The 15,368-nt window shown below is 37.7% G+C and overlaps 1 protein-coding gene across 1 annotated transcript in view; it reads left to right on the forward strand.

The window, feature by feature from the left end:
• Positions 1-15,368, forward strand: part of Vegfc (vascular endothelial growth factor C) — a 104,169-nt gene that overhangs the window by 66,629 nt on the left and 22,172 nt on the right. Inside the window, exons 2-3 of the mRNA XM_052162076.1 lie at positions 8,159-8,360; positions 10,790-10,980. Of these exons, the coding sequence (XP_052018036.1) occupies positions 8,159-8,360; positions 10,790-10,980 (393 nt within the window). The remainder of the gene's footprint in view (positions 1-8,158; positions 8,361-10,789; positions 10,981-15,368) is intronic.

Here is a 15,368-nt window from a genome sequence, read left to right on the forward strand (position 1 = left end):
ATCAAACAAGTTTTGTACTAGCCTAAGGGAACATAGTTACATACATCGATGGAAAGAGCCTAGATTTAGTCCTATGCCAGAGTGATGGGCCATTGAATAAAATGGTGTAGGTTTAATTAGGTATGAAAAAATAGGATTCTGACACCTAACTCACACCGAGTAAACAGTTCCAGATTCATGCTTGTCCAAAAGTTAATAAAAATTTTAGATGAAAATGTTGCGTGGCATTTTTATGACCATGAGCTACATGTTTCTTTGAAAGACTATGGCAGTAACATTAACCTTTAAAAACAAAAGTCCTCAGATATTGTTTACACACACACACACACACACACACACACACACACACACGCACGCACACACACATGCACGTGCACACACATGCACACTTCTGTTCACCAGATATCACTATTGAATGCATAAAAACATAGTTATATAATACTTATCTGTGATTTATATGTCCAAAGGCACACAATGTAAAGAACACACATCCAGAATACGTTTATATTCTCACAAATAATAGCACCAAAGATGGTTAACAAAATGAATACAGAACTTTTAGTTTGCAGTCAACTCTATAAATAGGTGAATACATTAAGCTACAACAAGATATTATATATATATATATATATATATATATATATATATATCATCAGATTGGCTGAAAATTTAAAAGAACAACTAATAGTTGTTGGCAAAGGCACAGAGCAAGGGAGTCCGTATGTGCCCCTCAGAAGTGTAAATTGATACATTAATTTCAGACTTATCTGGGCAGTTAATTATGTGCTTAATTTATGAGCTATCAATTCCTTTTCGTACTATGTTCCCTTTACATGTGTACTCCATACACATAGACTAAAGAAATTGCAGGAGTTTACACAGTGGGAAAACAGTATCTTCCATATATTTTTCAATTTCACAAATCAAGATTTAGAAAAGAAACCCAAAAGTATGTATATGCTCTACAGCTTCTGCTATTGTGAATTCAAGGAAAGGTAAAAACAGAATACAAAAGAACTCAGAATGATGTTAGTTACATTTAGTGAACCATCATAAATAAACAGAATAAAGAAGCCTTGTATATTCCCTGTTTTCCATGCTTATCTGTGTGGGGTTGGAGAAGTTCAGTTTATAACATCCCCTCAAACTGTGTGATCAGGACCTATCCACTTTCTAATCGAATATTATATATTAAATAAAAAAATTAAAAATTGTACAATTAGTATTGCAATCAGTACTAGTTTGTGTTAGCATCATCTGTTATTAATGTTGTTCTTTGTCATATCAAAGAAACTTTACAAAAAGCAAATGTTTTAAAACATATTACATGTCTTCATTTCAAGTGAGATTTTGAAGTATCCCATATGTGTAGTGTGTGTCTGCGTGTGTCTTTGCATGTGCATGCTGACCTGTGTGCTGCTGCACATACACATGGGTGATCATGAGTGTAGACACAGGAATTGACCCTGATGCTGTCTGCTGTATCTGTAGGGTCTCTTACTTGAGCTCCTGTCTGTCTGGGAATGGGAGTGGTGTCGGGTTACAGGCAGTCACCATACCTGCCCCACTTTATGTCAGTCCTGCAGATGCAAACTCAAGTCTTCAGGTTCTTGTTTTATCAATGCTTATCCACAAAACCGAGGAAATCAAGTGTACATTTTTCAAAAACATAAAACTTGCTTTTGAAATTATAACCAATAACCGGGAAATAGTTCATAAACATTTGAGATTTACTTGAGAATACTATATATATAAATAAATACATTTTGCTGCTATGAGCCAAGGGAACGCTGTGAAAAAATACTTAATGTGCAAACTGAAAGTATGTTCCTGACACAGAGTAATGTAGTCATTAATCCAAACAGGTAGTGGTAGTGAAACCTACTCTCTCATTCATTCCAAAGTCTTTAAAGGATTTTACATAGTGAAATTATAAAAGTTTCCACCTTCTGGAATATTCTTAAGAGAGTAATACGTGCCATGTATATTACGCCCTCTGATTTAAGTTAAAATTTAAGTTCCACCTAATGAAGCCCTCTACTGCCCCCTGCAGGGTTTCCCAACAGCAACAGTTAAAACATTACCTTAGACAATTCTGCAGACTATCCTGTGAATGTAATGGCGCTCATGGATACTGTTTGCTGCTGCCACTAGGAACACACTCATCCTCATCATTCTGAAAAACAGAGGTATCTTTAAAGCAGGGGCCCGTAGATGAGAGCCTACATTGTTTATAACTGTCTCGGCTAATGTTATGGCTTCTCATAACTGAGAAGAAACTGCAGATGAGAGGCCCTTTCTTGTCATGTGACTGCCAACATTGTCGTTAAGGTGATTGTTTTATTGTATTGTTTTGTTTTATTTTTGGTTGTTGTTCTGTTGCCCCACATTATCACATTGTTAACTTATCTTTGCCCTTGGTTTCTGCTTATAATATTTCCCTCAGTGACTTATGTCATTCTTTGCTAATAAAAAGGTGCAAAAAGCTATGTAAGAGCGACTGCTAATATCACCTCCTTGATCTACCCTAACTGGCATGAAAAATTAGATTCAGTTTTAGAATGTATGAAGGTTCACTTCAATTTCTGTATTGTAAGACACTGTCTTTTTTTAAACTGCATCGAATTTCTGAAAAACAAAAACCACAAATTTTCAACCAAATTACCTAAGTACTAGGAAACATTAGTGAACACAAAAACATGGGAGTATGTTAAGAACAAACTTGACTTTCATGAAAATAGCGCTTCCCATTGAAGGATTTTCTTGTGTTACTTGGTCAGTTGCTGAGTCTCTTCACATCTTCAAAAGTAGAGTATGAATAGCATGTTTCACCATTAAATGGTCAAATGTAGCCTTAATTTTTAGATCTTCTCTACACTCGCTCACTATTCCTTCAAATCCTAACTGAACTCCCTCCTACTGCTTACCCAACAGTACTCAATTCCTGGCTTACTAGTTTCTTAGAACATGTAGGAAGCGTATCGGAGGACATTCTGCACCACACACCCAGAGATCACAGCCGTGTAGAAATTCCTGTTAAACTACAGGTCACCAAATGACAGTTCCCTTGCTGCCTAAACAGTTACATTATGCTTTTACGTCAAGTTTTTCAGTGAGTCATCACAAAACCTCCAAGAATAAGACAGTATTGGCATTTCACAAAGAAAAAAATGATGGCTCAAAGAGTTGAATTTTATTATTATACCATATAATATGGATCCCCATTCCAAGATGGAGATCACCTGGGTCTTTCTCTGCCAAAGGCTATCGTTGATACAAATGTAATACAAAAATGATTACCTAGTTGGGAAAGGAAATGATCTTTTTTTAATTGATATATTTTTTATTTACATTTCAAATGATTTCCCCTTTTCTGGGTCCCCACTCCCCACAAGTCCCATAAGCCCTCTTCCTGTTCCTCCATCCACCCCTTCCCACTTCCCTGTTCTGGAATTCCCCTGTACTCTTGCACTGAGTCTTTTCCAGAACTAGGGGTCACTTCTCCATTCTTTTTGGACATCATTTAATATGTGGATTATGTCTTGGGTGTTCAAAGTTTCTAGGCTAATATCCACTTATCAGTGAGTGCATACCATGATTGATCTTTTGAGACTGGGTTACCTCACTTAGTATGATGTTCTCCAGCTCCATCCATTTGTCTAAGAATTTCATGAATTCATTGTTTCTAATGGCTAAATAGTACCATTGTGTAATATACCACATTTTTGTATCCATTCCTCCGTTGAAGGACACCTGGGTTCTTTCCAGCTTCTGGCTACTACAAATAGGGCTTCTATGAACATAGTGGAGCATGTGTCCTTATTGCATGCTGAAGAATCCTCTGGGTATATGCCCAGGAGTGGTATAACAGGGTCCTCAGGAAGTGTCATGCCCAGTTTTCTGATGAAACGCCAAACTGATTTCCATCTTGCAACCCCACCAGCAGTGGAGGAGTGCTCCTCTTTCTCCACATCCTCGCCAACACCTACTGTCTCCTGAGTTTTTGACCTTAGCCATTCTGACTGGTGTGAGGTGAAATCTCACGGTTGTTTTGATTTGCATTTCCCTAATGATTAACGATGTTGAACATTTCTTAAGGTGTTTCTCAGCCCTCCGAAGTTCTTCATGTGAAAATTCTTTGTTTAGCTCGGTACCCCACTTTTTAATGAGGTTATTTGGTTCTCTGGGTTCTACCTTCTTGAGTTCTTTGTATATATTAGATATTAGCCCTCTGTCGGATTTAGGGTTGGTGAAGATCCTTTTCCAATCTGTTGGTTGACGTTTTGTCCTTTTGACAGTGTCTTTTGCCTTACAGAAACTTTGTAGTTTTATGAGGTCCCATTTGTCAATTCTTGATCTTAAAGCATAAGCTATTGGTGTTCTATTCAGGAACTTTTCACCTGTGCCCATGTCCTCAAGGGTCTTCCCCAGTTTCTTTTCAATTAGTTTCAGTGTGCCAGGCTTTATGTGGAGGTCCTTGATCCATTTGGAGTTGAACTTAGTACAAGGAAATAAGAATGGATCGATTCGCATTCTTCTGCATGCTGACCTCCAATTGAACCAGCACCATTTGTTGAAAAGCCTATTTTTTCCCCCACTGGATGCTTTCAGCTCCTTTGTCGAAGATCAAGTGACCATAGGTGTGTTGGTTCATTTCTGGGTCTTCAATCCTATTCCATTGATCCTCCTGCCTGTCACTGTACCAATACCATGCAGTTTTTATTACTATTGCTCTGTAGTAAAGTTTGAGGTCTGGGATACTGAATCCCCATGAAGTTCTTTTACTGTTGAGAATAGTTTTAGCTATCCTGGTTTTTTTGTTATTCCAGATGAATTTGAGGATTGCTCTTTCTAGCTCTATGAAGAACTGGGTTGGCATTTTTATGGGGAGGATTGTCAGGATTAATATAGTTAAAATGGCCATCTTGCCAAAGGCAATCTACAGATTCAATGCTATCCCCAGGAAATGATCTTTTTATTCAACTTGATTTTAAATATTTCTACTTCTTTCAGTGATTCTTATAAGTTAAATTCTATATGAAAGATTCCTTCTATGAAATTATAAAAAGCTGGTCTGATAGCGTGACAGGTTCTTACAGATAATCACTGTGAAACTTTTATTCTGATTATTAAAAGTTATGTATACACATTACTCAAAAGTTAAATTGCAAAATTTATAAAAGTGTAACTAAATCTACAATTAGTAGAACATAACTAGTTTTGCCTTATCTCTTTTACTCAAGACAGTAAGCATTAACTCAATTTACCCATATGAAAATTTTGTTCAAAAAGTATATATCTGTCATTTGGATGGGTTAATGTACAAACTGTATACCTTTTCCATGCTTAAGTCATACATCTGCCATCATGTTGTATTGTGATTATATTACTTTTGAGATAACTTTTGTTTTTGGCAACTTGTTTGAACAGTTCTCTATTTTTTATAAAACACTAGTTTATATTCGTATATGTAGATACTAACAATGACTTTACATGCATGTGTGATAGAGCATCATCACTTAAGTAAAGTGTAAATCTAAAGTGAATGTACTGTCTACATGTGTAAAGTCCCAGCAGCTTGTAATACAATCTTTTTCTTGATAATTACAAATATGTGCTTCTCTGGGGATCAAAACATTATTTTTCCTTGCTTCTTGCTATCATTATATATAAATATGATATAGAGAAAGATATAGATATTATGAACATATATTCACTGTCCATATTACTAATTTCTGTGTGTATCTCATTGGGTGGTAGAAGTTTTCTGTTGGTGTTCTTTTTGGTTCAGTGAACATGTGACCTATTCTGCAGTACCGTATGGTGGGATGAAGTCAGAGGTTGACTACAGGCTTAGCAAAGTTGTAAGGGAAGAGGTCTAGCAACCCTCCTGTCATGAGTAGCACTGCTGCTCCTTGTTTTCTGGGACCTATTTAACAACTAGTTGTTAATTGAAGCATTATGACATTTTATTGCACATGGCAGTGACCACAACTATATCTGATCACTGTCTTATTCTCTAGATTTATCAAGGGTTGATTGGCAAATAATCTCTCTCTCTCTCTCTCTCTCTATATATATATATATCTATATATATATATGTATAGATATAGATATAGATATAGATATAGATATAGATATAGATAGAATGATAGATATAGTTACAGATAGATACAGATATAGATAGATATATAGATATAGATATACACATGTATATATGTATATATATACACACATATATAAATGCATATATATGTGTATTTATATCTATATCTATATATGTTTTGAAATTCTCAGAAGATACTTTCAAATACATCATCGCATTGATGAGTTTTCTTCAATCTTTTGCCATCACAACGTTTCTTTCCATCAATAATGAATTTAAATCTGACAACATTTGATTCTTGAACTTTGTGTCACATGTGAGATTTTTCTCTGGATGGCCAGAATTGTTCAAAATGGGGTTCTTCTTCCTGGAGTTGACCAGGGTATCCACGTCCTAGTTACAACTGGGAACTCTGGAGTTACTAAATGTCCTGGTGTGCCTGCACAACCCTTTCCAGTTCCTCTCTCACCTAGGAAGGGAGAAACTGGAAATGCAAGTTCTGAGAGTGGGTTTAAAGCCTTAAGCTGTTCCAGGGTCAGGCAATGCTAACCTAGGTCAGATCACTATGTTCATAGGGCTTCCCTCCATGTCACCAGGGCAAGCAGTCAATGCTAAGCCCCAGGATGAAATGACTGTAAAACCCTGTCTGGCACGTACACATTCAGTGGACACAGGTGGGTTATCTAGGAAAATCTGACATGTCAGTTTGCAGAGTGACAACCTAAAGATCTGTAAATTCACACTGCTAGTCAGATGTCTCAGGTAAGGGTAACAACTCCTAGGCATCACCTTTCCCCAATGAATCTAAGACTCCCATATTCAATAACTGCTTATTGGATGCACTTAGGGGGCAGGGGCAGAGTTAGTTTATTTTTTTTCCTGCATCTCATTTCTACAAAAACAGTAAATCTTATCCCTTGCAGAGAAAGGATATGGTACAAACAAACAAACAAGCATACAAAAAGTTTGACTAGAAACTAGAACTAATATGATAAACCCGAATGCTTGGGGGAAAGGAGACATGAAGATCACACACAGACTGACTTAAACTGTGTAACACTAGTGACAAACTACACAATGAGTGGTTATCTCAACCAACAGACTGCTGAACACACAGCTTAATATAATGATTAAAGAAAAGGCAACACACACCGCATTCCTGGCAGGCTGAATTGATTACCTGCCCCACCCTAGAAACCCTTACTCCCCATGATGGAGAAACTCCAAGTTTGTTGACAGCTCCTCAGTGTTTGACCTGCTTCAGAGCTTACTTGACCAGGCTCCATGAAATCTCCCATCTCCATCCTGCGCCTACCTGACACCATCTCTATGCAGAACCAATCCTAGAATTACCACCCAAATATAATTTTCAATTCAGGTGGACCACATCTTTAGCTTAGGGTTAACCTTCTCCCCATAAATCCTAGCAAATATACCATGTGGGAAGTTATATTTCCAGTGACGTTAAAATCTCCTCTAAAGGTTAACTTCAATGATTATTTCATGCTGCCATAACTGGTCCAGATTTTTATCTTTTCTCTTAGTTTTAGGGATCCAAGTCAGAGCTTTGAGCGTTCTAGGAAAGTGCTCTTTCCCTATACTACACAAGCAGCCTTTAGTCCAACATTAAATTCTGCAATTATATTTTCCTTAAAATTAATATGTATCTTAAAAGACTTTAGCTATATTGTATTGATGCTGATACTCAACTTTAGATGAAATTTGAGTCATTTTACTTTCATATTACATGAAACAAATATGTGTGTGTATGTGTATGTGAATAAGTTTATGATATATAGCTGTGACTTCAATAAATGATTTAATCATTTTAAAAATTATATCTAATAATTTTTGTCTTATAACTGTGCTGCTCCAGAGACATTTAAATATTAACACAAATTTAATTTTACCATGACAATTTAAGCAAGACATGATTTGTTAATAATACTTTTATTAGCAGATATAGTGTCTGCCACATCAAACCAGAAAGGTTTTGACTTTGTTTCCTAAGCTCTTGTGGGGAAGTATTGATCCTGCAATTGTCTTTGACAGGCTTTCGAAGGCAAAGACCTGGAGGAGCAGTTGCGGTCTGTGTCCAGCGTAGATGAGCTCATGTCTGTCCTGTACCCAGACTACTGGAAAATGTACAAGTGCCAGCTGAGGAAAGGCGGCTGGCAGCAGCCCACCCTCAACACAAGGACAGGGGACACTGTAAAATTTGCTGCTGCACATTATAACACAGAGATCCTGAAAAGTAAGTACAGATTGCTGACTATGTATCGAGCCTTCAAAATGATAATGCTGGTGTGGGCAAACAGAGCCTTGTACACTTACAGTGACAATGCTGGTGTAGGCAAACAGAGCCTTGTACACTCACAATGACTGCCAGTGTGGGCATACGGACTCTCGTACACTCACCACTGACTATGCTGGTGTGAGCATACAGAACCTAGGGCACTCAGCAGTGATGTTGCTGGGTGATTTCTTGAAATTCACAGCTAGAAGATAGATCCCTATCAGTACATACTTGGTAATTGAGACTACAGTCCATTGTAAATGTTTGGAAACACTTAAATGAATTTTCTACATTGTGTTCATTGATTTTTAGGTCCTTAGGCTAATGTAATTCTGTGACTCTTGACCTTCCTAAGTCTGTAGTCCTTTGGTACAGTTCTCTATGTTGTGGTGGCCCCACCCATAAAATTAGTTTTCTTGCTAACTCATAGCTCTAAGTTTAATACTCTTATGAGTCATAATGTAAATATCTATGTTTTCCAGTAGTCTTAGGTGACTCCTGAGAAAGGGTTGTTCTATTCCCAAAGGGGCTCTGATCCACTCACAGGTTGAAAACCACTGGTTTAAAGAAAATGAGTAGTTTTTAAAAATGCTTATATTTTCTTTTTGGTTTGAATTCAGACATAATTTCATTTACATGCTAGGACATTTATATATTATGCATAAGATGCCTAACAATTTAGGCACTATCTTCATAGACAGACAGACGTGTGTGTGGTGCATACACACAATCACACACACACACACACACACACACACACACACACTTGAAAATACTGAAATAAAATTTACTAATCCAAATCAGTTTTCAAAAGCTACTTGCTGCCGGGCGGTGGTGGCGCATGCCTGTAATCCCAGCACTCTGGGAGGCAGAGGCAGGTGGATTTCTGAGTTCGAGGCCAGCCTGGTCTACAGAGTGAGTTCCAGGATAGCCAGGACTATACAGAGAAACCTTGTCTCGAAAAAACCAAATCCCCCCCCCCAAAAAAGCAAAAAACAAAAAACAAAAAACAAAAAAACAAAAAACAAAAACAAAAACAAAATAAAAATCAAAAGCTACTTGCTGTCTTATTCCACCAGCGATAACTGCCTCAGATTTGTCTCTCTTTTTTTTGAAGCAGATGAATATTTGTCATAGCATTTCACAAAATAGCATGATGTGAAAAATGGCATAATGTGAGTTGGTGGACCATGTAAGTTTTGAATATTATGGTGTTTTAAAGTTTGATATTGGGGCCAGTTAGCTGACTTAATAGGTATGAGAACTCAATGCTAATGTGAAAATGTGCATCTGAATCCCAGGCACCCACATAAAAGGATGCATAGTTATGGGTACCTATAACACCAGCATGCATAAAACAAAAACAGAAAGTCCTGTGAGCTAGCTGGTCAGTGAACTCAGCCTTCTGAGAGTTTCTGCTTCACTGCAAAAAATTCCTATCTCAAGGCAATAAGGATATAGAGTGATGTTGGACCCAAAGTATTCCTCTAACCTCTATATGAACCACAACCCCTCCCACCAACCCACCCACACAGATACATAGTTTGATATTGCAAAGTTAAAGCAGAACCAAACAAACTGACTGGATTCATGGTGAAATAACCTGTAACTTACAGTCCTTAAAAATGTTATTTTAGAGGAAATATGAGAGAAATAAACTATAAAACTTAGAAATTGCAGCATTTTTAATATAGTGCAAAGTCGAGAGTCCCAGGTCAGCCTACATATAAACTATTGGAAGTGGAGTTCCAGGAGAAAGCGTGAAAGGGACGGGTAATTTGATTTTCCTGCAAAGAGTCAGTTTAGGCTACCAATCCAAATAAATGGAAAATGGCCTCGCCTTGCACCTAGATACTATCACGACATAATTTAAAATTACTAGGTGACTTGCCGGAGAATGAGTTTTGAAGTGACACCAAAACCATAGTTTTCTTTTTATGTACATGTCAGTTTAAAAAGAATAGCGAAAACATGCCGTTTACATTTACTTCCAGACCACAAAAATTGTACACGCCAGGCACAACAAGAGGCTCTGTGAATATTTTGTAAACATCCATATATTAAATTCCCCCCTTTTAAACAAGGAGAACCAAATATTTGTGTTAGGATAATGCAATGCTTTTTTTTTTTTAAATTTGTAATTTAATTATAATTTTGGTGTTACCTCCCTGTAGAAATAATTCTAAGGAGTCTCATCAGCTATTCTGCCAAATATATTACATCCCCATTCACAGGGAAGTTTGGGATCCTAGCCATTGTTTCTCTAACTGCTTCACACAAAATCTTAAGATCTTAAGTCTAATATGAGTACAGGACAAATACTGTAGGCTCTGCGTCTCCCCTGGTAGCTTCTGTGTAACTTAACTGATTTCCCTGTGACTCGACAGGTATTGATAATGAGTGGAGAAAGACTCAATGCATGCCACGTGAGGTGTGTATAGATGTGGGGAAGGAGTTTGGAGCAGCCACAAACACCTTCTTTAAACCTCCATGTGTGTCCGTCTACAGATGTGGGGGTTGCTGCAACAGCGAGGGGCTGCAATGCATGAACACCAGCACAGGTTACCTCAGCAAGACGGTAGGTATTCCACATCCCGCCTTAGAGCCCTCTGAGGGATGGGGAGGAGGGACTCACAGGACTGGTCCCACTGAAGTGACCTAAGTCAACCCAGAGGTTCTTATATTTTCATTGGGGAATGAAGTAAATGTCTCGATGATGTTGTGGTTTTTGATGCTACTGATTCACAAAGAAAGAAATGAATGCATTATAAACTCTGTCCATATAATAGGGTCAAAGTGTGGCAGAGAAAGCAATAAACATGGTATAGTTTAATTATACCCACACACATACATACCATAGATAGCACATACAGCATATATGATATATATGTCTACGTGTGCTATGTATACACTCATTCATAGCTTCATTTGTGGTGAACTTCGAGAATATTCATCAATAGAAAGTAGTAAAATTACTCACTTGTTAAAGTTTTTAATTTTTAAACCCACGGCTCTGAGTTCAGTCTCTAGTACCAGTGTACTTCCCAGTGACCTGTGTTTGTAATTCCTGTGCTAAAGAGTCAGAGATAGATTTAGTGGCCAGCCAGTCTAATCCAGTAAGTAAGCTTCAGTGAGAGTAACCAAGTAGATGGCTCCTAAGATAGGATACCCGAGATTGACCTCTGGCTTTCATAATAAGTTCATGTACTTAAACTCCTACACACACACGCCAGGCAGTAGTGGTGCACACCTTTAATCCCAGCACTTGGGAGGCCGAGGCAGGCAGATTTCTGAGTTCGAGGCCAGCCTGGTCTACAGAGTGAGTTCCAGGACAGCCGGGGCTAAACAGAGAAACCCTGTCTCAAAACACACACACATACACACACACACACACACACACACACACACACACACACACACACACACACACACATAGACACACACAGACACATAGAGAGAGAGAGATGCATACACACCCACACACACACCATGAAATAGCTACTTTCATCTAGCAATCAAACCTTTTAAATGTTTAAACCCTGTGGTTGTAGAAACGCAGCAAAAATACTCAAAGTCTAAAGTCAAACAATCATGTTCTGTGCTGTAAAGGAAAAAGAAAAACATTTTAAACTCTGGTTTGATTTGCTCAAGGTACTATTTTCTTTTTAAATTGATAGTTTAACTGCTTTAGCTGATCCACAATATCAGCTAGGCACTCTCTTAATTTACTACAATGTCAATGACTGTGGAAACTGACAATTCCCTCAATTAATACCAGTCTATCCTGCTAGAAATTAAACATTAAGCCTAACTAAAAGGTACATGTGAAGGCGTTAGAACAGAGGGGAGTAGGTGAGCCCTAAGAATTGGGGGAAACCAAGAAAGCTGGACATACAGAAAAGGACAGAAGATAGTAAATCAGAAGATATGCAAGGGCAAGTTACAGGGAAATTCATCAGACCTTGGGGACTACTGTAGTCTTATACTAAAAGCCACGGGGCATCAGTGAACACCCTTTAAGAGAGAGAATAGCAGTATTAGATATGTGCTGTTTACAATAGCCTGCTGATGTAAGCCTGAGAACAGGAAGAGCTGTGGAGGAGGAGAAGCTGAAGAGGGGGAAAACAGAAAGGATAAGATCACGCTCACTGAGAAGAGAAGCAAGTGTCTCTTAATGCTCTCTGCCAATGGAAACACTGGGGGCTAAAGAAACTTCAGGGCATAGCTAACATCTGTCTGAAGACGTTCTTTTCCAGCTGCACACTCATGGCTTCTCGTCTACTGTGCTTGATTTTCAGCGATCCATTTCATCTCTCTCCTGATTTCCATAATCCCTACTTTAAAACTGTGACTCAGCTTTCTCCAAGGGAAGCAGTCAGCATGCCTACTCCTGCCTGAGAAGCAACCAAGTGAACCCATATCCTCTCCCATTTTTCTGTCTCCTATTAAGTTACTCTGTCAATACTTTAGCCAAGCCAAGTATTCTTCAAACTTAAAGTCCAATCAATGATTCCACTAACTTCCAAGTGGCTCTGAAACCCAAATCATGTCTTCACTCTGATGTAGCCATATTTATCTTTCGCCAGTAATCTAATAAGTGCTGTCCCATACCCATACTTAGCCCCTTCCAACACACTTGCAACATTTTGTAGTGACATGAACTCTTTTCAGTAGCATTGTATTCGTGAGTGTGAACTAGCATTTGTTCAGTGTACTGATAAGCTTGTGTTTGTTGAATGGAATAGCTAAATAAAATAAAACAAGAGGTCTTATTTGTACAAAGACACTAAGTTGAATACTTTTCATTTTTCCGTTCCTTAAGACACAATTTCCTGAGGCCTTCCACAGCCTCTTCTTCTCAGCTCCCATTTGTCATTGTCACCTGCAAAAGGTGGTTCTTGCTGCTACCCCGATTCCATAACTCTTGGATTAAGTAGCTGTTTGTAGTGTTGAACGCAGTCTCCATGTGACGATCTGCTTGTCCTCAGGGGGGTTACTCAATAAAGACATTTCCACATTCCCATGACATTGGTTTTATTTTCATTATTAATCTTTATTCTTTGGGCTCTAGATTCCGTGAATGCAAACATGGTTTGTTTATTAACCTGGAGAATACTTAGTGTCGTACTTGGCCTGTGGCCAACACTGGAACTGAGTAGAATGAATGATTCAATGAAAGGAAATGACTTCAGGATCAGAGGTTGAGCCCTAAAAGATGCAGATGCGGGAATGATGTTGGAAATAGAATTCTAGTGAAGTGGCTGGGTCTTCCACTTTTGATTTGGAAGAAAGCAACACATTAATACTTTTACTATCAAATAAAATTTATTATGCTTATGAATAGCAACTATATTTATCAGAAGAGGTATCAAAGCCAAGGTAAAACCAGCATTCATCATTTGTTTCAGCCACTATTTTCTTTCATTTTATAAAACCATGCCCTCCTCCCAACAAAAGGATCTTCTGGTGTTTTTCACTTTGTTTGTTTGTGTAGACTAAAAGAATAAATTTAACTTAAATTTAGATAAATGAGTGGAACTTAGTGTTGTTTTTACAGTAAGTAGCATATTCATTATGTCCAATAGAATTTAGTATGTGGCCAAGGGAATTAGTTAAGGGCAAAGAGGTTAAGAGTGCTGATTTCGTACAGGACCAGAGTTCAGTTCCCAATACTGAAATCTGATGGTTCACAAACATCTGTAACTCCAGCTTCAGGGGATCAAACTGCTCTAGTCTCCGCAGGCTCCTTGCACTCAGTGTACGCATATAATTCCCCCTCCCTTGTAAACATACACATAGTTAAAAGTAAAGGTGTAAAATAAATTAATACTCATCTAGTTATTAAAAATAGTGTAGGTGCTATGAATGAGAACTCTGCAGGTTTATGGAAGTGCTTTAATGGAATTTTACATCTTAAGTATCTAAAGCATGAAACTCCCAAAGGCAGGAAGTGTTCAGTTGTATTTCTCGTTTGACTAATACAGTTTGCTAAATCTTTTACTTAATAACTTTCCCCTATACTTATAAAAAAGGATATCTTTTCAATGTATGCATGGGAATGTGTGAAGATATCTTTCAAATAAAATAATTAAATTTCTTACTATTAAATGTCTTTAAGGTAAAGGGGGAAGAAAAACCTAAGCTTTTATTTGTTAAAGTTTCAGATGCATATTTTAGCAACCAACTTCTCCAATCTGAGTATAGAACCCTTAACAGTACCAGCATTTCCAGTGTCATGCTCCAATTGTTGATTTTTAAAATGGAAACTTCATAGAAATGTATGTGTGTGTTTTTTTTATGGGTCTCTGTGAAGGGCAGGTTATCAGAATGCACAAGGAAGCCAGTTTCTAGTTGCAAAGTAAAACCACATGGGCCGAGCATTCCAAACTGAAGTAATCAATAGCAACTGCTCTAGTGGGCTCCCTCTCGCACGTCTAGGAGCATATAGATCGAATGCCATCTTAGCCTCTCGCATGAACATGCCCTGAGTGTATTTTCTTATGTGAAATTGCATATTTAGGAGATCACATCAAAAGCTAAAGTGAATCTTGCAGAATGTGAGTTATTTGCTGATGAAAGTAGAGCCAGAATAAAGGCTTTGAAAATACACGTGTGGAGTTAGAAGTTCCCTGAACGTTGCCATCTTCCCCCAAATGTCATCATAAAGATAATAATGAACGAGTGGTTACTAGGGCCATAGGCCCATTGGGAGGCCTAAGGTTTGCTCTCAAGAAATTGAGCATTTTTTTTTTAATAGTCATTAGTGCTAGGCAAGAGATGCCAGCCTAGCTTCATGAACTAATGTTGAGCATTATTTAAAATTCTGCATCTCCGTCTCAAACTGAAACAAGTTTTTCTTTATGTTTATGGAAATTATATAAACATATGTATTGCCAAAATTATTTCTTTATATTTGAACGCAGCATATCATATTTTTTTACAACATAATATATTTGTGCCTCAGTA

Source organism: Apodemus sylvaticus, chromosome 18, assembly GCF_947179515.1.
Source record: "Apodemus sylvaticus chromosome 18, mApoSyl1.1, whole genome shotgun sequence".
NCBI classification, from domain to species: Eukaryota; Metazoa; Chordata; class Mammalia; order Rodentia; family Muridae; genus Apodemus; species Apodemus sylvaticus.